Source organism: Branchiostoma floridae, chromosome 18 (genome assembly GCF_000003815.2).
Source record: "Branchiostoma floridae strain S238N-H82 chromosome 18, Bfl_VNyyK, whole genome shotgun sequence".
Classification (NCBI taxonomy): Eukaryota; Metazoa; Chordata; class Leptocardii; order Amphioxiformes; family Branchiostomatidae; genus Branchiostoma; species Branchiostoma floridae.
The window spans coordinates 6,722,980-6,746,380 of record NC_049996.1 but is presented as its reverse complement, the minus strand read 5'-3'; the positions used below and the strand labels follow the sequence as shown (position 1 = coordinate 6,746,380).

General features: G+C 39.8%; 1 protein-coding gene across 7 annotated transcripts in view; it reads left to right on the top strand.

Annotated features, from left to right (window-relative positions):
• Positions 1-23,401, top strand: part of LOC118406198 (titin homolog) — a 24,482-nt gene continuing 1,081 nt past the window's right edge. Inside the window, exons 1-29 of one of the 7 annotated variants that reach the window (XM_035806098.1) lie at positions 1-118; positions 1,840-1,979; positions 2,521-2,690; positions 3,449-3,587; positions 4,991-5,089; positions 5,539-5,774; positions 6,516-6,708; positions 7,246-7,432; positions 7,720-7,782; positions 8,445-8,483; positions 9,400-9,477; positions 9,928-10,095; positions 11,148-11,213; positions 11,968-12,075; positions 12,860-13,030; positions 13,578-13,664; positions 14,429-14,518; positions 15,499-15,632; positions 16,065-16,129; positions 16,901-17,049; positions 17,656-17,706; positions 18,102-18,146; positions 18,516-19,916; positions 20,684-20,797; positions 21,130-21,162; positions 21,391-21,714; positions 21,869-21,949; positions 22,488-22,613; positions 23,130-23,207. In XM_035806098.1, coding sequence (XP_035661991.1) covers positions 1,845-1,979; positions 2,521-2,690; positions 3,449-3,587; positions 4,991-5,089; positions 5,539-5,774; positions 6,516-6,708; positions 7,246-7,432; positions 7,720-7,782; positions 8,445-8,483; positions 9,400-9,477; positions 9,928-10,095; positions 11,148-11,213; positions 11,968-12,075; positions 12,860-13,030; positions 13,578-13,664; positions 14,429-14,518; positions 15,499-15,632; positions 16,065-16,129; positions 16,901-17,049; positions 17,656-17,706; positions 18,102-18,146; positions 18,516-19,916; positions 20,684-20,797; positions 21,130-21,162; positions 21,391-21,714; positions 21,869-21,949; positions 22,488-22,613; positions 23,130-23,207 — 4,630 coding nt within the window. In that variant the 5' untranslated portion in view covers positions 1-118; positions 1,840-1,844. Of the gene's footprint in view, positions 119-1,807; positions 1,980-2,520; positions 2,691-3,448; positions 3,588-4,990; positions 5,090-5,538; positions 5,775-6,515; positions 6,709-7,245; positions 7,433-7,719; positions 7,783-8,444; positions 8,484-9,399; positions 9,478-9,927; positions 10,096-11,147; positions 11,214-11,967; positions 12,076-12,859; positions 13,031-13,577; positions 13,665-14,428; positions 14,519-15,498; positions 15,633-16,064; positions 16,130-16,900; positions 17,050-17,655; positions 17,707-18,101; positions 18,147-18,515; positions 19,917-20,683; positions 20,798-21,127; positions 21,163-21,390; positions 21,715-21,868; positions 21,950-22,487; positions 22,614-23,129; positions 23,208-23,401 lie in introns of those variants that run through there. The other 6 variants (XM_035806097.1, XR_004829997.1, XM_035806099.1 and 3 more) reach the window with 6 other exon arrangements.

Genomic DNA, 23,401 nt, shown 5'->3' with positions numbered 1-23,401 from the left:
ACTCTGTACCGTCTGAGAAACAAACTTTTCCTGACTAATCATGACAGCTATCTGATAATGTAATCAAATTGGATATCAACGAAGCTGGTCGAGAGAAAGTAGTGTTGAAGAATTCAAGGTAAGTGCACTTCTTTATTTCTTTAAAGTCTATTCTAATGCTTCACATCATAAGTATGTCTCTTATTTACACCGCCATTTTGCGTAAGCGTATGCCATTTTGGTAAGTTACAAAACAGACGGGAAATAGTCAAGTTATTTATCAAGCCTACTCATGAACAATGTTATCTACTAGCTTTATAAACGTATGTTTTTATTATAGAGGGGTGAATCACATAGTCACGCTCGCTTCGCTGTTTGTAGGTTCAGTTCAAACATTGAAAACATCATGTAGCAATTTGTATCGTAAAGAACGCATAGCTTGTAGCATCTTACGTTACACGTTTACAAAAGGGCTGTTTACTTTTTCTTCCGTTTATTTTGTCACAACAACAGCGACTGTTAAGCGTTTTCATGCTTGATTTTTTTGTATATCTCTTTTTTAAAACTGTAGTGTGTAATCATTTATAGTTGGTAATTAGTGAAATCATTACACAAGCCGGTCTCAAATTTTATACATCTAAAATCAACGGATGAATATGCTTTGGTGCAATACCATATAAGCAAACGAATCAACAATCGACAATGCTCAGGAAGAATATTATTGTCTTATCGCATACTCAGGTAACACTAATATATGTAGTCTGTTTCTAAGTGTCTTTCTGCATTGGAATTAATTACAGGTTCTTTAGCGTGCTGGTTGCCTAAATTTTAATTTCAGTGCCTTTCAATATAGGTACATTTTCATTGAAGCCATTTTATTGTTGACTGTGGCAATGGCATAATTATTACTTTCAATAACATACAAGCAAGATAAGTTTGCTATTTGTCGGTTTTTGTGTAGGACAAAAAGTTCATATTTCGTACTAAATGAGATCATTTCCAGCCGCCTTTCGAATTGAGAGAAGTTGAACCTGCACATTACTAGACTAAGCATACAATGCACCAGTGACCATGACCTAAACCTAAATGTACAATAGATAGATGTTCATTTATTTTGGTTGGCACACAACCTCACTCACTATGGCAAAAGGCGTGCCATGTTACAGACAATGTGCCCAAGGCGCAGGTGCTGAAACCACATAGGTCATAGCACCCTGTACTTATAGACCGTAGCATACCAAGCCTGTATTTATACAAAGTGTGTGGCAAGTACATAAAGTGACAATTAATAGCAATTATCTACTTTGACAACCTACCGTATGTAGAATTCACCAACAAAGTTTGATTTTACAAAATTACGTTCTTGTTATTTCAAAACAGTTTCTAGATGTGTAGAAAAGGGGAGAACATTCTCGATAGATTAGTTACACTAGGTCATGTCGATGTTTACCTTAGTAGGACCACCTGTTAACTTTATGTCTTTAAAGGAGGGCTAAACCGGTGTCATTTTCTAAAGAATCACATTATCATGAATACAAAATCATCAATAAAAAAATTCATTACAGATTAAGAATGAAATATCTATAATCCAGTAACTGGATACCCCCCCCCCCCTCCGCGGAGCCTTTCGTAATGGAAATGGTATAAGCTTTAATTCTTAAGAAAATTTTAACATATTACCTGTTCAGTTCTCTAACAAGCTTTAAATTTTGAAAGAAATTTTAACCATGCATTTCTATCGTTAGTGTGCATACTGTAATCTACAATCAAATGAGCTTCGCCCTATAACCTTATCTAAGTCACACAACTTACAACTTCTTTGCTCCAGTGGTGTACGGTGTGTCCTCCTGATCCCATAAGAAACCATGACAAAGGGAGCACCGACGTCCAAACCCTGGCGGGTGAAGGGGACATCCCGTAAGGACAGGTCCCGACGGAGTGCCGAGAAGGTAGAGGAGGAGGAGGTCAGGACGGAGGGGCACGCAACACGGATGGTACAGGTATGTCAAATACAGTGTATGTCTTTTCTAAAATTACCATGGAAGCTCATCTATGTTGGTAGTAGTAGTCATAGTATGCCAATGCCAAACTTTCTTCCAACACAAATTTTCAATGATAATCAATGATGCCGAAGAAGGCGACAGTATGTGGTCGAAAAGAGTGGGGGCCCTTCCCGATCGTGATGTGATTGGATTGAAAAACTCTTTAGTACAAACCTGGTGTGTTACGCCATGAGGACTGTTTTAACGGGTATGCAATACTACTACTAAAGTATACAAAGAAACAAACAAATGGTAGCCATGTACTGCATAGTATCTTTGGGTTAATAGAGCAAATGTGTATACATTTAGGAAGCTGTCTTTCTACAGTCGAAATCGACAGGTATTTTGGGGGGTTGGATTGGTACTGTACATAGATTAGGTTTAGATCTTGGAATGACAAAGAAGCGATGGAGGTTTAGGCCTGCATGATAACAGTTTTTAATACCCTATTATATAATAAGCTGAAAAACTGCTGACAGTAGAACCATTCCATACACAGGTCGCCTGTAAGCGTCTGTACGCACAGATCAACGCTAACTTCCGCCGTGGAAAGAAACAGTACACACGAGACGACAAGTTCGTACAAGCCAAGCTGTATGACATCATCTGTGATGAGGCAAGGAAGTTATGGTCACAGTCAGCAGTCAGTATGGTGCGACTAAACTACAAGTAAGTCCTTAATCTTTCTTGGGAAAACATTATAGTAACAAAACAGCATTTGGTATACTTAACTGAATGGTTTAACAAGAACATTATCTATAGAAGAAATTGACGTTTGCTGTATTTATTATTATTATTATAGTATTTATTATCATACTGTATTAAACATTGAGAACTTTAGCTATTGTTGACGCCATTTTTCATACTGTAATCTTGCAATTGATAAACTGAACAATGCCCACAGATTTCATCCATATACTAACAAAGAAACATATCTACGTAGGTAATCTATAATGTCTTTCATGGTATCAATGTTCATGCACGTAGAGACGACGTACTAGCCAATATACAATGGGCAGAGTAGTGCTGCTGAAAGTAGACATACAAATTGCAATAATGATTAAAATCTGTTCCAATCTTGCAAATTGCATTTTCCTCAAAAACTTAACATAAAACGAAAGAGTAATTTGATTAATGAAGCCATTCACACACTCACAAAAACAACCATACAGTGCATGGTATCCGTATAATCTCAATATTGTTTGGAAACATCTCATGATTCGCCACAAAATCTCAAGATTTTTGGAATAAATCTCAAGATTTTTGGAATAAATCTCAAGATTTTTCGATTGTCAACGAGGCGTGAAGACCTCACTGGGGTCAACATGATTGAGTACCAAAGAAGTTTTTCACAAAATATCAGCTATTAATAAATTTATGCTGTAAAGGCTAAAGGTTTTCATGAATGTATCTGTTTGAACACGTAGACATGATATCCTGGCTAACGGTCCCCGAGGCCCTGCAGAGAAGGGTCCTCCCCGTATAGCCATCATGATGACGTGGCCGTGGTGTAAACTGGCGCTGGAGGTCAAGAGGGTTCAGGAGAAGTACCATTACTCCTACCAGGTGAGATAGGGTGGTGTCAATATCAATATTTCACGAAAATGGAAGTCTTAAGAGCTGGACCAGGGGTGGTGTCAAATATCAATATTTCACGGAAATTGAAGTATTATAAGAGCTGGGCCAGGGGTGGTGTCAAATATCAATATTTCACGGAAATTGAAGTCTTATAAGAGCTGGGCCAGGGGTGGTGTCAAATATCAATATTTCACGGAAATTGAAGTCTTATAAGAGCTGGGCCAGGGGTGGTGTCAAATATCAATATTTCACGGAAATTGAAGTCTTAAGAGCTGGGCCAGGGGTGGTGTCAAATATCAATATTTCACGGAAATTGAAGTATTATAAGAGCTGGGCCAGGGGTGGTGTCAAATATCAATATTTCACGGAAATTGAAGTCTTATAAGAGCTGGGCCAGGGGTGGTGTCAAATATCAATATTTCACGGAAATTGAAGTCTTATAAGAGCTGGGCCAGGGGTGGTGTCAAATATCAATATTTCACGGAAATTGAAGTCTTATAAGAGCTGGGCCAGGGGTGGTGTCAAATATCAATATTTCACGGAAATTGAAGTCTTATAAGAGCTGGGCCAGGGGTGGTGTCAAATATCAATATTTCACGGAAATTGAAGTCTTATAAGAGCTGGGCCAGGGGTGGTGTCAAATATCAATATTTCACGGAAATTGAAGTCTTATAAGAGCTGGGCCAGGGGTGGTGTCAAATATCAATATTTCACGGAAATTGAAGTCTTATAAGAGCTGGGCCAGGGGTGGTGTCAAATATCAATATTTCACGTGAAACAAAGTCTTGACAGGAGAGTCCAGGAGATTGCTTAGTACCACTACTCCTACCAGGTGAGATAGGGCTGGTGTCAAATACAGATACCTAACGTGAATCAAAGTCGTTACACCAGAGGCTAGGGGTGGTGTCAAAGATCAATATTTCACATGAAACAAAGTCTTTACAGGAGGGTCCATGAGAAGTACTTTTGCTCCTACCAGGTGAGTTAGGGATGGTTTCAAAATATCAATATTTCACGTCAAACGAAACATTAATAAGGGGGTCCATGAGAAGTACCATTATTCCTCCCAGGTGAGTTTGGGATGCTGTCAAATATCAATATTTCACGTCATACGAAGTCTTTATACAGGATGGTCCATGAGAAGTACCATTAGTGGCTTTACTCCTACCAAGTGAGCTTTGGGTTGTGTCAAATATCAATATTTGACGTGAAAAGAAGTACTTACAAGTGGGTCTGAAACGAAGTCTTGAAATTATAAACAAAACGTACAATTACATGGTCTTTTGTTGCAATGTTTGATACTTTTGTGCAACTTTTTAAATATTATATTTAGCAAATATGATACATGTTTTAAACATTTGACATACATTTCATGTACATGTTCTCCACAGAGTATTCGCAACTGTTTTGCCCGAGTGTCCTACCTGGTGTATATGGGTGGCTGCCATGTGGGACTCGTTGCTCTCTTCGGCACGAAAGAAGACATGCAGGTGAGGCTTTCCTCAAACCTTTGTCCTTTGTCTCCTTGGCAATTAATATTCGTTTTCTTCGCAAAATACAGAAAATCACCACCTTTTTATATTTACATTTACATATTCACATTATGCCACGTGAAGTAAGGGACAAAGGCAGTCCAAAAAGAAGAGACACTGATTCACTTATTCAGTAGACTTCACACAAGTGAAACGAAGGGGAATACAATCTAAGTCACATTTGGGACTTCACTCAATTGCCGCAATGCCACCTAGCGACCGGCACTAAAAACGGAGTTCATTCATCATCATTATCATCGGTCGGATCCGCCTAACTGACCATAGTACTACTTGACCTGCTAAAAAAATTATTGTTTTTGCTAACAATTATACTGATATACTTTTAAACTTAATACGTTTATCTTCATTATTTATGATGAAATTTTATACATCTTTTTTTTTACCAGAAAGCAGACTTGGACCTCTTCTGCACACCTCTGGGGGGAGAGAGTGTTGTGGACATTGCCCTTGCAAAGGACGCCATGTCGCTGTTTGGGTACGGGGACACGAAGGGCATGAACAAGGCACAGGTCCCATGGGCTTACCAGAAGGACCTGAAGGTCAACTGTATCATGAACAAGTTCGAGCCGACCGAAGGGTTCTGTGTGCGAGTCTACCACGTCCATCCGTCAAAATCTGGAAGGTAAGGAAACTCTTTATGAAGCAAGTGTGTTACCCCAAGGTTAGTTACTACGATGCGATAATACTTTAGCTAAAGTTGTGACACCTTTAAACCCCCAAGGGAGGGGCTCTTACATACAAATAGACATAAACAATGATTTGTGCACAGATAAAACAATTGCAAGGTCAGTAATAATTGCAAATTACACATCAAACGCCTGAAGTCCATTCGTCTTTCACTATGTATATGGTCACTTTATACCCATTGACAGTCATTAGTGTCCAATAGTTGGCAGGTCATTCCAAAGCTTCACAGTACTGTACATGAACAGTGCTGTTTTCTTACCGTTGTTACTCTTTGGTTCAGGCAATCAGAAATATACAGACAATACCCTAACGCCGTGTCCTTGAAAAATGCGCTTTGTACGATACATGTACCTAATGACGGTGGAGCGACGCCCACTGAGTGTCTTCGGCCAAAAGGTGTGCCAAAAACACCCACGGGTAAGGTGCGCAAACATCTGCCAGCAAGCGACTTATTTTAAGTCTTGGTGGCTTATTGATTCATTGATCGATTCATATACGTCCAGGTTTAAGGAGAAGTTCTCCGATGAAGACCGACTGAACAAGCTGTTTGCGGAGTACGCGGAGTATGAGGACCAGCAGCAGGTGCTGGAGCGGGACGACAGTGAATTCCTCTCCGGAGATAGATGTATTAATTGATTAGTTGACTAATCAGTGATTGATTGATTGATTGACATAGGTTTAAAGAGAAGTTCTCGGATGAAGACCGACTGAACAAGCTGTTTGCGGAGTACGCGGAGTATGAGGACCGCCAGCAGGTGTTGGAGCGGGACGACAGCGCCTTCCCCTCAGGAGCAGCGGACGACTCCGCTAAATACTTCTCACCGGACGACATCAGGAAAGACGTGGATAAAGTGGACATCTATCTACAGGTATGACTATTCCCATTCTAACATACTGTGCAATGGTAGGTAGGGGAGCCCGTAGCCGTTGTGAAGTCGTAGGGGCAGTGGATTGTTGTCCACTTTGTCTAGGGAACGGTAGCATGTCGGTAGCAATGCCATGAATCACGTATAAGAGATTCACATTACATTGACAGTACCAGTATGCAGAATGGCATCAGAGCCAGCGATGGTCAGATACACCGGATGTACTCTGGGAGTTATAGCAACTGTGTCCCTGTGTTGACTTCTGATCCCGTGCTGATTTAATACTGATCCACTACTGATCTGCTACTGGCTTTCCTACAGTCTCCTTGATCTGAATGAACTACTGATCTGCCTTTGATTTGATACTGGAAATTTGCATATTTCGTGAATAATTAGTAGACACTACAACAGTTACTGATCAGCAGCAGATCAATATTGTCTTACAGCTACTGACAATTCCATTCCAGTACTGATAGTTTGCTTATGGCCGATACAAAACTACAATGAAAATTGTGTAACGCAACTTCCTATATTTCCCAGTGTGGAGCCTGGGACTACCTGAAGGCTCACGAGGAGTACAAGGAAATTCTGAAGAGGGTGGAGCAGCCAGCCGCAGGGGACGGGGACATCATCGCCGGGGGCAAGCGGAAGATGCCGGGACAGAACATCGAGTTTGACTACCTGGCTGAGCGCCTGAAGGATAGAATCACCTACACACACCAGGAGGGTAAGAATTGTCTAAAACATCGCCTAGATTATTTTTTAAACTAAATATTGCACTTTGGACAGTCACTTCTAACCTTTTATAGCTTGTGAAAAGCTTCCATGCCACTGTCAGGATCGTATGATCCCCAGTTGGGATCGTCAGGCCTTTTTAAGAAAATTCAAAAATCGAAATTGTCCGAAAAAGCTGAAGATTTTTTCGAACGATCAAAATGTTTTGAAACAATCTCCAGATTTGATAAATGCAATAGTTAAGAGCCATGTGATGATTTTTCGTCTTTATTTCTCCAGTGAAACCACCACCTCCACCTCCAGAAACAGACGATTTGTACGTCGCCGGCCCAAGCCCAGAAGGTATAAGCTGTTTACATCATTACCTCTCGTGTTCCTAAAAATTAGTACAAACATTATTGCTATCTAGTACCACATTTCTGTAATCATAAGCCTTACTTTTACCATTCTCCATTTCATCTTCATCCAAACTATGGGTAATATCATTATCATCTTAAGGACTTTCTACGTTGTTTAAGGCACAAAAATGGTATATTTGTAAACATTGATTGACAGAAGTGGATTAAATGGATAACAAAGTTCTCAGTACACAGCCAAGTTTTTTTTAAAATATAGCCGTCGTTTTGGTGACCGTCTGTCACCTTCCTCGTGACAGTACTGACGACCGGTTCTACTGAGCACTGCAGCTAGGTGTCGCTGCTGCAATGTGAAGAATGCGGTCCTAAACACGACTGTATTTACCCACTCTCCTGAGTAGATTTTCTTGTCTCTAAATGCCTCCCTAATCGAACGAATGCGATGCTGTTGTCTTTTCTGTCTGTTATCTTGGCCCTATCCCAGTCTACCGAAGAATCTATGACATGGCCACCGAAACGTCGAATAGGTTGTGTACAAAGAAATTTGTTATCCAGGATTTACCCAACCTCATGCAACTATTCACGATCATGTACACATAGAATTTTGTTCTTTCATTCACAACCTCGTACATTCCACACACCGCACAGCCGAAGCACCCAGCATAGAACCAACTGCCTCCCCTGACGGTAAGTTTCCGAAGCATATTGGCTCAGGGGTTCTTTCTCCGGAGGTTTAGGTCACATTTATCTTTTAAAGGCCATGTTGATTTCATTAGATAGACATCATCCGCGCGCGCTGGAATTTTCGTCCGGAATTACTGTAGATCGCTGGAATTACTGTAGATCGTAGAAAGCAGCTACAATGTGACAAATCTGTGCCAAAAACTGAAAAAAAGATCGGAAAACGAATACTAATGTCACATCGGCAAAGGCATTTTCAAAGTCAAAGAATATGTGAAAGAACATAAATGAGAAATGGATTGTTCGGTGTACCATGCTCTGTGCATTTTGTAATTTGCTCAACCTTTCTGACCACGTATATTTTATGAGGAAGGCAACTTTTTTTTGGCAAACTTTTCTCCCAGAGGATATCATCTACACATATATTCTAGTATATAATCGAATCAACATGGCCTAAATGAAGAAAAATCATAAACTTTAAGGTGACTACACAAGACTTACAATGGTTAACGGTTACTGGACGGTGTTAAGCCAAGATATTAAAATGGGAAACATGGATGTATACATGGCTGGTGAAGTGCCTGATTACAAACATGCACACATACTAACACCTACAAAGCGCCATACGACGCATGGACACATGTCTCCGAGATTGTATAAATCAAATCAACTCTTCCTGACCTGTCCCATTTATGTTTAGTATGTTCACAGCCTTTGTTATAGATTAAGTTGTGACCTTCTCAATTTGGTCAGTTTTCATAACACTAGATAGAAACCAAACGCATTTTATTTATAGTACTTCGTTGTTTAAGAAGTTAATATTTTCTTTTCTGCCTCAAAGTTTGAGTTGATATGGTTTTGGCAATTATTTATCACTAGAATTATGAATGGAAATCTGAAATAATTATTTCTTTTCTATCAGAAATTCTGGCGGCTTACGTTGCCAACGCTGGAAAGCCCCACCAAAAAGGATCACTGTTTGAAGGTGCACCTGAGTTAGGTATGTATCCTACACATAACCCTGTTGAAAAGTGTGATAGTATGCCCTTTATATTGTACCGCTCTTTGTGTTAACTATTGTTAAAATGGGTGAAACAATTAGACTATGTAAAAAAAAGCCTTGTATTTTATCAGCGTTGTACTGTTATTCACAGCCTTGTAGGTGTATTACAATGCTAAACTTTCTTACAACACAAAGGTATACACGTATCAAATTTTCAACGACCACTGTTGCCTTCATGATCTATACTGGGTGTATTTTGTTTCCAATGCGTGGTTTTCTGTTTAGAATTATAGTATCAATTCATACGTAGGTTTTTTCGTCCTTCATTGAGCAGAGAAAGCTCTACTTTAATTTACAACATCTGGTACATAATACAGTTCACAAGATGTGTTCGTGAAGCCTGTTGTTCTGTGCATATATAAATCCTGTTCGTACGCTCATAAACAGCTCAAGAGGCGACCGAGGAATTCACAGAAATCGCAGTTAGAGATCCGGACCTTCGCAGGATGTCCTCGGTCAAGGCCCGGCAGCGATGGCGCGGTATCCGCCAGAGCATCTTCGATTATGGCCCTAACCCTCTCGATGACGATGAGGAACTTGGCCCTGGGGCAGCTGGTATAATAGTCTTTGTCCTTGGAAGAGTACTGTATTAACCAACCCCCATCTCCAGTACTGAAACATTTTAACACAAATTCATACTTTATAACCTCTTGACGTCTGCCTCTTTTCAAAATCAACAGAGCAGCCGGTTACAACGCTGAAAAATGGTCTTTTGGTTGTTTACTAACAGTATGTTTTTGTCATGATCAACTAAGTCTTGACCAATCCCGCCTCTCAATTCACAACGAGGACAACTCGACATCCAGGGACGACGAAGGGAATTCAAATAGTTCAAATAACACAGTCCGTTTGTGACTAACCCATCTGTGTCGTTGATTGTACATCTGTACAAAGTCTTGTATTGTCTCACCTGCCACCCACTAACCGCCCCCCCTCCCATTCTGCTCTGGGAGCTTCCAGTGTTTCTCTAACGACGGGATGTTATACACTATGGTGACGTCGAGACATTTGTGTTTGTTGTTCCTGTTGGTGCTTGTTGGTGTTGTGATGGTAAACACACATGTGACTAACGTGTCCAAGTGAATTTCGTATTTTGTGTCCGTTCTCTATTCACAAGAAATGTTCTTCAATGACTTCTTTCTTTTTCTTGGACATTGCCACCATTGATGCTCGCACGTGATAGTTTGTCTATTGGTTGCTTATAGATTGTTCACAAAGTAGAAATAACGCATGTCTGTCATAGTGGATAGGGTATCCTCATATCCTTAATCGAAACCATGGTTTTATTTGTTAAGTAAGCAAGGAGGTTATATAGACATGTCTATATAACCTCTTTGAAGTAAGTCTGAAAGCCCTACAGACCTAAAAAGGAGAAACTGAAAGACAAGGCAAAATGTGAAGCATACATGTTTGTCTTCTCCACAGGATGCTTTATACACTTCGGAAAACCAGACTGCATATAAGAACTAAAAATGTCTCCGCCCCTGAGGCATCGCCAAAAACTATTATGGAATAAGAAATAGGGGAGTGGTAATAGGTCTCGGTTGTACAGTGACATTGAGTGCGCTACAGTGTGACAGAAAGGTTGTTTGTTTCTTATGTTCCAGCAACGGCTGCAGTCCATGAATGGTTAGCGCAGAGGTCTACAAGGGGATCGATTATTAGTCGGAAAGGTTAAGTGTTGAGATATTTCCAACTAACAGTCTGGGAGACATCACAGTTTAACATGTACATTTTCCTTCTAACCCTATTCGGTGATGAGACTAATCCCCACCGACACCATGATCAGATAGTGTTCGGGATATCGGCATGGCATTTAGCAACACTTATCATGAATATTTATAATCACCATAAGCATCAGTTATCATCTGTATTATCATAACCACCACTAACCATAGGTGTCATTTATTACCATTATCACGTAATATAATCCTAAGCACAAATATCACCAGCGCCATCTATTGCAAGCACTAACAAAACGTATATACTCACTTTAAATAATTTGAACCTAGACGACGGGGAAACAAACGGGGATAGCCACGTTTAGGATTATGCTCTCGCCGCAACAGCGCCACCTACATCGGCTACATATGATGGCGACAAGTGAAGCAGAACTCCATTCAGAAGCACCGGGGAAGGTGTATCTGTATCTAAATAGCCGGTATAGCCGCCCTTCGGCGTTACACACCAGCTCAAAGGTGTCCGAGAGACATCGAAACGAAAGCAAAGTGAGAACAGATTGGTTGTGTGAAAGAATTCTCCTACATGTAATTCCTATATTCTACCAACCTACCGAAGCTTGTTGACTATGTGACAGGGGCTTTAGGACAAGTTCACCCCACAACACCAGGAACGTTAACGGGTTGGAAAACCAAAAACTTTATATTTGATAAGACTTGTTCTGATTGTATTGTACGGCTTTTACAGGTACCGTGACATCGCGGGGAACCAATCGATCTCGGGGGTCCTACAAGTACATGCCGCCGAAGGAGGACGTAACGATGGGGGATAAACCCGAAAAATACGTCACGCCAGGTACGCCCAAACTGTACATAACCATCTACATCCGAAATACAATGAACTTTAACACTATGACGCTTGGATGAGAGTCTTAACCAGAAAACTTCATCTTTTCTTATGTAGATTGACCAAATGAATTAATGCCTACATGTTATGATGTTGCGAAGGGTATCAATATCTAAGTTACAACTAGATGTCTTTAGGGACATGGGCAGTTCTGTAGAATTCTGACAATTTCAGCCAGAATTTTGGTGTTTCCGTTTAGTGTTCTTTATCATGATATAACATTATCTGTACCACATACCATATATTGTAGTCCCAAAGGAAAGATAACCAACATTTTCTTTCAGGAATTGTTATTTCGAAATTTCGTATTTATAGTGTCGTCAATTACTCTGATTTATCTTTGAAAAGGTTCACCAATCACGTGCGAGTAAGTTGATAGAATAATTCGCTGACATTTGAAAACACGTAAAACATGTACCTCAAAATTTCGATGTCTGCTCATTCTATGGTCAATATATACTAAGCAGACGTAAGCAAATTTAAAGGTACGTTTTGTTACGTATTTTTAAGATTAACAGATTGAAGAATTCTTCTGTTAACTTACTCTAATCTACATGTATAATGAAGTTGTATTTGATGTTGACGTATGGTAAAGAAGTTGATGTGTATGATGCAGTGAGTGTATATCAAAGTCAAATTAGTTGCAAGCTACAGCTTATAAATGCTTCTTTTCTTGCATCCCAATGACACATCTTGCTTGCTCGCATTGCTTCCTATTGCACATGGTGTGTAGAAGAAGAAAGCAGGTTGGATCTTAAGATGTCGCGAGTCTCCTTTAAGAATAGACGCCAAGCCACAGTCGCATCGCGAGCATCAAAAATATCCCGGCGGTCATCGGTGTGGTATCTGCCACCAAAGGACCAAGTCGCAATTGGCGCTGACCCTGAGCAATTCATGACTATAGGTATGAGGTAAACACAACATGTTAACAGTGAAAACACAATATGAACTAAACACAACACGTTTATCAAGAGTGCACAAAATTATACAAATCTGTCATCGCTACACCCCCCCCCCCTTATCTTGAATTTGGGATCAGGCATCATTATCTTTACAAACTATGGGAGACTAGTGTGATCAAAGTTTTATGCACATTTATCACAAACTTGCAGGTAAACATCTAGATTGTAACGATGGTCTGAAATTCTAATAGTTTGAATTCTTAAAATGTAAATTATTGCTGAAAAGTAGCTTGGAACATACTTGCGCAAGACTACCTTTACGTCAGTGTAATTGTCCCATCGGCATTACCAATGAGATGCGAATGAATTCTCAAAAACAAGTTCACAATTACGAGTACCATAGAATATAATATGATAAATGCAAAGTAAGGAACATTTATGGTCTACACGTCTTGCTTACACGTAGTTGCTTGAATGCGATATAAAATATACTGCTTGTTTGCTTACTCTGGCGCTAACACTTCCTGCTTGCTTTCTTCCGATTGCTAGAATCAGTAGAATCAGAGATCGAAGACGAAGACGATGATGAAGAATACAACAAACCAATTAAAAGGATGAGTACTAAGAAGAGACAAGGTTTGTCTTAAACAGAATGGCTTCCCAAAGAATTTATTTTGCACTCATCAAGCACTAACTTTCCTACGCTCATTCGCATTGAGGTGGGGTGATTGAATGAGTGAAATAGAGAGAGAAAATATGTGTGTTTGTGTGTGTATAGAGATTGTAGAGAATGTGTGTGTGTTTGTGTGTGTGTGTGTGAGAGAGAGAGAGAGGGAGGGAGGGAGTACGCGTGTGCTTCGATGTGTGCATTCATGTAATAATACTATGTATGTATGTATACATGTATGTATGTATGTATGTATGTGCGTCCTGGAACCTTGAATCATTCTAGTTTCGCTTCAGGTCGAAAGGACTTTTGAAAGATCATTTTTGCACTTAGAATTAACCTCAATAATCTAACTTAATTTCATCATTTTCTCATCAATTTTTTTTGGCACATGGTGTTTAACAATCTACTGATCCATTTGAGGTGAGATGGAGTTAGATGTGGTGAATTTCGTCCAGACATGGATAAACTTGTCCATTTGACCGGTTTTCTTTGATTTGGTAAAATCTTTTTAACTTATTAATCTGAATTTCCCTTTTATATTCTATATTCTCAACGTTACATATCAGGAGACGTGGTGACAGGCTTAACTTCTATCACCGACGTTTATTTTTAGGAACATACCATTGTTGTTCATATAGAAGGCATGTCACCATCTTTCACATCAACGACGGTTTAACATACTAAAATCACTTCGTCAACGCTTTTGCCATATACATATCACGTAACACAGCCGTTGCTGCCGTCGCCGCTTCCATGCCCGCTAAGCAGAGGCTACAGAAGAGAAGATCAACAGCATTCTTTTCAGATTCTGGTTCGGAAGGTTTGTTCTCAACATGTCACCAGATTCATTCTGTTTCTCTATCCGTTTTATATGGAAGGATTTGGTTTAACCATCTGTTTTGTCACGTCTTTTTCTTCACAGAGTCCGTTTTCGTCATTCTTCTTCGTGTTGTCCTCTGTGTCCCACACTATCATGTCAATGTACAAAATGCAATCGATAGGCATACCTTAAAGCTTGCGTAAATGTCCCATTTCTTTACTTGAAAAGGAAAACCTTTAATTATGCTTTAAGAGTAGTCATGCTTAAAGATCGTATCTCATTCACTGTGCATTACCATTGAACAATGTCTTTGTCGATTCATTTGACATGTCCTTTGTGCTTGGTGTATATGTTTATTTGTCCTTGAGAGAATACGTGTTTGCTATATGGATGTTAATTGTCATTTCCTTGTTGCTAACAAACCTCACCTTTTCCACACTTTGAGTTTAAAGCACAGTTTACTAATGACTTGGTACAAACCAATCAGAAGTTGAAATTGTTTAGTGTTAGCTAGTATACCTAACATTTATCATTGAAGAGGTTCATTAGTCACATATGCATACAGTTACAATCAATTTTCTTCTAACAGGGACTGTTTTAAAGGTACGTACGTACCTCTAAATTTTCGATGTCTGACAGCACATCTTGGTCACGGAGAATGTTCTAGTCTCGATCTCGCGAGAGAACACATGACCACACTTCTCCGTGACCAAGATGTGCTGTCAGATATCGAAAATTTGGAGGTACGTACTTTACCTTTAAAACAGCCACTGTTGGAAGAAAATTCATAGTAACTATTATTTATCAATTTTGAACGTGTTTAGTTGTGAGCTATACCTGATGAGGATGATGACTTAGCCCAAGTGTGAAAATTAGGAATAAGGTTGAATTATTTTCTACTAAAATGATGAAGTTACTTGTGACAATTATACAATCTGTGTACCGTTACTGAACTCTGACGTCATCAATTTTTCCTACAGAGGTCACAACTGATGACGTCGTGGTCCAGAACACACTTCCTGGCTCCCTCAAGCTGTCCGGAGAGTTTACTGAAGAGCTTGCCGACCCAACGTCCATCGAATTCATGGAGCTAGCCAGTGCAACAAAGGGCGCGGTTAGACTTTATATCATGTATCCTAGATACAAATGACTATACATAAACTCGTAGTCTATGACAGCTGTCTTTATCATGGAATGGCAATCATTTTCAAAAGTTGTCAGTATCTCCAATGTTCATCAGACGGGACTTATATTCTATTACATTCTATATATCATTTCGTTTCACACTGTACTGAATACGAGTAGTCCTTGTAGAGTAGAATTGTGGTGCAAGTTGCTATGAATTATATAACATGCATACAATTGTTGAATAAAAGTGTTATTCCTCTAATTATATATAACATTTGTCTGGCTCTTTACCGATGAGCACTGTCTGGTACCAGAATTCATTCTCTAATGATACAGTATTTAACATTAGTTCGAACTCTTTATCATTGAGCAATGTCTGTTATAAGAATTCATCATATGCTTTTTATTGTCTTTTCAGCTTGAAAAGCAACTTTCTAAGGAACTGGGCGATTCCTTTCACGCCGTGCAAATCACTGGTTTCAAGTAGGTCCTACTGTTTGGTATTACTGTTGTGTTTTAAAAACATGTATTCTTTGGGTAAAATATGTGCCTGACATACAGAGCCACAATGCAATTTTTTAAACAAAATGCCATACAACAGGTTTCGGCTAGAATGTTAAACCTGGCCACTTGTTCCTATCCCCGAGTTGTAAACATCTTTAACATAGCAGGAAGATGTCTTTACTCCATATACAATAATAAAGCAAACCTAAACACACTAACCACAGTATAATTCTCTATGAAACAAGTTACAAAAATTTAAGTTGTGCTGCAGTATCAAGGTCATATACCAGGAGATCCAAAATCCACATTGACCTTTGTTTCTCCAACACCTACCTACACACCAAACATCACCGTAATCCATCAATATGTTCTTGAGTTATACTACCTACCTACCTTGTCCCTTGACCTCCAGGTCGTTGGGGGGACAAGGTAGACATGAAGATCGAGAGATGCCTCCAGGTTCTTCTATCCCTAGCCAGGGTTATCCTCTCCTGTAGGCTGAGGCCCGTCCATTCCACAATGTTATCCTGCCAAGCTTTTCGCTGCCGTCCTCGGCGACGTCCACCTTCCACCGTACCTTGTAGGATAGTCTTGGCTAGGTTGTTGTGTCGGGTGACATGTTATGCTGGCTACAAAAATCCGGAAACACAAACACACAGACAGGCACACCCAACAATACCTTCATTTTCATGGTAGTAACAATCACCATTATTATAAGTAGTAACTTACACCTATAACACTATTCTACAGGAAGGGCAGTGTTGTGGCGGAGTTTGTGGTTATCATGACCGATGACGCAGACAAAAAGACACAGAAAGACGTGGCGAAGTGCATCAAGCAAGCCGCCAAGGCCGGTGTCGCTGGGAGGACCATCCAAGCTGACTCCGTGAGCGTTGAAGGTAAATCTTTTTATTTCTTTTGTATAAATCATGCTTCAGTTTGAAAGCAATTTTTTTTTACCTTGTAATCGCCTGAGCCTTTTTTTTTACTCTGTTTGATCCTCGATTTCATCGTGAAGGCAATGCGACAATGACAAAGAAGCTTAATACATGTCCACGCCCAATTGAAGCTAAATGTAGTAAGTTTGATACAAGGAGAGTAACAGGAAACGAAAGATAAATTTGAAGTATCATTGTGAGCAGCGAAAATAAGTAATCAGCTAGTAGAGCATTGCATGTTGTGATGTCTATTTCCATAGCAGTATTTTTGATTTGCGATCATACTTCTAGTCTAACTAAGAAAAATCACAATACACATATAACAACGTATACTATAGCGGGAATTCTGTTGGGTACAGCATCTCAGAATCTTACATGGTGACGGCCTCAAACCAGAATCCTTATGAAACACAAGGGTATGGAGAACACAGGCCTCTTTGTGACCGGAACCCTTAAGAACAACAAATGAGCATAGATGCGATGAAGATGAGGGCCTGTAAATATATGTCCAATTCACTGGGATGTTTATAATGTTAACATACAACATTTATATTCTTTTCTCCTTAGAACCCCAGTCACTCAGTCGGCCACAGTCGGTTGCTCCTAGTGCCGAGGAAGGTATGTCATACATTAAAAGTTTATGGTTATTTCTTGTGCGGGACAAACAGAATGCGTCAAAAAGTATAATCACTGGAATTTTCAAAACTAACGTTCCACCACTACATGAGATATAACCATTACTGTGCAAACATGCAGTACACACACTCATGTGCCTTCTGTCCATTTGGGTTGTTGATGTTAAGTTTTCTCAGGGAAAAGAATTAAAGATTTAAAAGATTATCATAAGTGTCACCAAGTATTACTGGTATTTTGAGAAGTAACGTTACACTACGTGAAATATAGTCGCATAACTATGTAGTATACATCTACATATTACTTTCTATCAATCTGTTGTTATGATGATGATGTACTTGCAGTATCATAAATAATACTATGTTAATTGTTGTCTACAGACGATCCCAAGAAGAAAAGGAAATGGTCCGTCGCACTGAGCAAGAGTAAGTTACCAACATTTACAGTCAAATGTGATTTTGTGTCATCTACTAACACATTGATTGCGCGATGCTGTCGAAAAAGTACACAGAAACTACATATCAAAATAAGAGCAAAACATCGGATGGTAAATGTGGTATTTCACATGATATATTGCGGGTATACCTGAATAAAGAAATACACCGGAAATAGCAAAATACAACATCCGCTGCATGTATATATATATATATATAAATGATATACTAGCGACTTAGATCTTAAAGCTGTAAGCTAAGCTATCATTGATATATATGATTAAGAAAAAGGTATTTATTTGCAAATTTAATACAATGTGTATAACAATTGTACTTCTTTACACCAACCATAAATCAAAGAGTCAAGAAAGTCCTTTGCGTTCATTGAGGTTCCAGAGGATAAGCCAGAAAGTCCACCCAAGCCACAGGAAGAGCAAAAGATGCCGCGAAATCAAGGCATATGGAAGTCTCTCCGTATGAAGCATACAAAACATGAGGCAAAATCCGACTCTGGTGAATCAGCTGATGAAAGCCCACAAGAAGATGCAACTCCAGTTGTAGATACACCACCAGTTGTAGAGCAAAAAGAGCCCGAGCGAAAGATGCCACTAAAACTAGGGAAATGGAAATCCCTCCGTATGAGGGCTAAACAGCAAGAAGCAGAACCCGACTCGGGTGAATCAAATGATGAAAGCCAACCACAGCCACAAGGAGATACAAAACTAGTTGTAGAGCAAAAAGAGCCCGAGCAGAAGATGCCACTAAAACTAGGAAAATGGAAATCCTTGCGTATGAAGCCTAAACGACAAGAAGAATTAGAACCAGAATCGGGCGAGTCGACTGATGACTCCTCGCCTGAAACTGAAATCCCTGACCAGGAAAGAGTGAGGAGAGAAGCAGTTCCCGACGCAGAGAAACACAAGGAACTAGAGCTCTCTCTTCCTATACTACTGAATAAGCCAGAAGACAAAAGCTCTTCTTTGGGAAGACCGAAGTATTCTCCCGTACCTGTAAAAAGAATGGCGTCCGCAACTAGCGATCTCCCCCTCCCAGAGGCAGTGTATTTAAAGCGATATAGCTCCAGTTCCATAATGGACGCTCTAGAGCATGGAGAAGAGCACGTAGCACCGATCATGTTAAACACCAAGGGCTCAAAGAAGAGTCAACAAAAACCACCCAAAATCAAACTTCTGGAGAAAAAGAAGTCGCCCAGTCTTTCTTTCAAAAAGAGCAAGGAGGAGAAAAAGAAGCCCAAACCGGAAGCCCAAATCGGATCCACCGAAGGTGCTCCAATACCCCCCGCAGATGAAGACGACTATCTTGAATTTATAAGAAAAGACCCTGTGGAGAAGAAGACACGTACCGAAGATGATCAGAAGGCAATCCCACTGGAAGAAGATGATGAAGGATCTGTTTTCAACCTCCCTATACTTCCTCCTCCAGACCAACCAAGAAACAGAATCAATATGGCCGAACTAGTGAATGTTCTGGCGAAGAAACAGCAACTGAAAGAAGAAGAGCCCAGAAAGCGATCTGTAGAATTCAAAGAGCCCGAGGAAGAAATCCTAGAAGAGGCTCCTGACACAAGCAGTCCGATAGCTCCTGTAGTTTTGCAGCCTGAAGAAACAAAGGAAGCTAACACGACAATATTGAAGAGTATGCTGGCAGCAAAGAAGCAGCAACTTGTGGAGGACATGAACAAGCAGCAAGCATTAAAACGACCGACCAACTTTGCAGACGTGGCAAACCGTGCCATGACGGGTGTGTTCATTACCATGAGGGAAGCATGTGGTGAAAAGGGGCGAACAGTGGTAGAAGCTGCAGCTTTACCTGAATATACCGCGATCCGCGACAAGAAGGTTGCTTTCCGCTTAAAGCCGTCTTTTGCAGCAAATGCATACAAACGCTTTGGTTTTAATGCCAATAGATGCAGTGTTGTAAGCTAAAATAATGCCTGTGCACGTGCAAAAGATGACAACTGCTTGAATGAACAACACAAAATAAAGCATGGTAAATAAATTACAGACATGGTGCAGACACTCAAATACTCAACGACAATTTTGTCATTGAAATGGTCAACAAAACAAACAAATATGTCATAGAAAACAGTCCGCATCGCAAACTCCGTCCAATAGAATAAAGAATGCAAGCTGCTGGAATCACCATGAAATGGAACAGTTGGTATGCACCGTATTTGTGATAACACTAAGTCAATATGGCTGATCACTACAAGCACTATCAGGTCTGCCAGGGGCCGTTTGGTTCCAGCAGACGTTTCCAGCGGTGGCTTGAAACGTAAAGCAATTAATATTGAAAAACAGTATTGATGTTTTTACGAGTGACATGTTCATACATTTCCTACAAATATGGCACTGGTTCAAAGGTTGTATCTTGCTATATTTCCATTTTTAAGTACAACAAGCATAGATGTTGGGTGAATGGTTATACGTGCATGTTCATGTAGATATTGGTGCCGGCACCATAAAAGGAATAATGCTTTGACTAAACTATACTTGTTTGTCCTACAGAGTTTGGCAGCAGTAAGAAGAAAGATTCCGTCAAGAAAGACTCGATGAAAGAAAATGAGAGGAAATTATCGAAGATGTCGTTGAAATCGTCACTGAAAAGGTCGACGAAAAAAGGTAATTACCGTTGAGACCTGCACATATTATATAAAAATTGACACATCGGTAATACTAACTTTACCTGAGTGCACCATCGAAAACCCGAATGATGCATGTATTAATACATTTATATTAGCATGTGGAAACATACATCTGTTGTAACACATGACTGAATTTAAATATCAATGATCATTTACATTATCTTAGACATCATGAATGGACAAGGAACATTATAGTGAATGTATTTAAGCAATGTCATGTGATGAGTTGATCTTTTTGTGTTCAATGGCACACGGGGAGACAGGTGCAGGTATGGAAGCTCTTATAATTATATTTCTTTTTTTTTGTAGATGCAGCTCCAGAAGATGCGGCAGATCTAGAAGGTAACTTACACACCCCTTACACACCTCAAGCAAGTTAAAGAACCCACCACACTTATCGAAAAGAGTAGGGGTCCTTCCTGGTGTGAGTTGATCAAAACTTACACTCTGGTCTCTGGGTTGGCATCTTGAAAATGTGACAGTCACCTGTAGTGTCAGTTATTCTGCAAAATGTGGTAAAACTAAACAAAACGAATGAAACCACAAAATGTTACTTTTTTTCGTATTCAGCTCAAACTGCAACCCTGGACCTTGGTGATTCTGCGTCCGTACAGCGGTACGAACTGGCTCCCTACGACTCAGCGATGGACACCATAGAGCATGACCGGGACCAGGGCCTGTTCCCCGTCAGGGGAAACTTCGACTCCCGTTATGGCGAAGGGACGGCGGAGGTCTTCGTGGACGGAGACTGGGAAGATCACACTCAGCCGCACATGGAAGCTGCTCCACCTGCCGACATGCTGAAAAACAGCAAGCCACGAAGGGTGTACGCAGCGTCCGACGTGTCTAGCATGATAGCAACTTGGTCTTTTGATCCTGAGTGGGGCAGCATAGGTAAGTGGCAAACACGTATTAGCCCTATACTTTCAGCTCAAAGTTTGTGCTGTTCTTTCATGCCTAGAAATTTATTTGTTCTTTCCTATATATTATAATTTATTTTTCTATATAAAAGATGGCAATCTACATAACTCTTTTGCTTCCTCTGTAGATCTGCCCCCGTCAGAGTTTGATGAAGAAATAGAGCCCACTAGACCTGCGGAGATAGAAAGCTCTATGGTGGTTCCTCGAGGTGAGTTGATATTGATACTGCAATGCAATAACATCGTTCCAACTTCATAAAAGATAAAAGAGCATATCAATGATTAGTGATTATTTTCATGCAATGTGTTACATGCAATATTTGATTATCAAATATGAAATATTTTTCTACACTGTAGAAAGACTGAACAATTTTGAATTGGCGTAAAGAAGATGGGCATGGCAAAAGGCTTAGGCTTTTAAGCTTTTCTTTTCCTCACGTGTTTTTGTTTTGTTTATTGCATAATTTATTTCCTGTTCATGGTAGAAATAAGTGAACAAAAGAAACACATAAAATGGGAAAAATAGATGCTAAACCTTGGTGCAATAATACTTTATGATTGAACTATTACAACCATTCAAAGATTTAAATGAATTTCCCATATACGCCTGAAAACCCGAGATACACGTTAATTGTAGTACTGTATGCCAATCGCAGTATTTTATGCTTAGAAAGTACATAAACAATAAAAATTCCGCTAAAACATCATCCGCTAAATCAAATAATGAGTCGTTTTACTCATTTTCAGCGGAAACTCCTGACGATGGAGACGAGATAAGTGACAGAGACAGTGTCAGCACAGATAACACGGAAGATTCCCGATTTACTGTGGTGCCATTCGAACTGGAGCCGGAAGACAAGGAGAAGATGAGAGGTAACAAAAACATGAACGAAGAAGCAAATAGTATGATACTATTGAAATAAACAAAGAATATTCATAGACCTAGAAGCGTCACTAACACTGCAATAATTTTTAAAAGTATGTCGTTGAGATGAAGTAGTGATCTGTTCACGTTGATAATTACCTTTAACAAGAAGATTATATTTTCTGTATTTTGTATAATGTGCATGTGTTTGCGTATGTATATATGTTTATGGATGGACAGAATAACTTTGAATGGCCTGGATGGATTGTATTCATATTCGGTATGTGGGTAGGTCTTGAGGGGCCTAAAAATGAATAGATTAATTTTGGTTGCCCCAGCGGCTTGTTATGGTATTGTAGTGGAGCTTCCGGTTTTCATATCTCGAGTTCTAGCTTCATTATGCATTGAGTAGGTAGGTTGAAAACGAAGACATTTCGTTTTGGCAGATTCCAACTTGGTAGGTACATTGTGCTCTGTGAATGATTTGCCTGTTTCGTAATCGTATTATCTATTTTCTCTTACAGTGAAGCTACCCGGGGAAATTGTAGCTCCCGTCGTGGCGAAGACAAAGAAAAAGCCAGGAGACCCGGCTGATGACAAAGGTAAGACCGTTACACAAGCTTCAACCATACTGAACAAATCAAATAGTTATCATAGCCTGCTATAGAAGAGTATAATGAAATGTAATGAAACAAGGCTTCACAAAGGTTCTAACCCAAATTCCAATCTAGAACGTTCTGCTCCACCAGAAAGCCACAGGGGTCTAATTGAGAAAAATGGAAATAACAAAAACGTT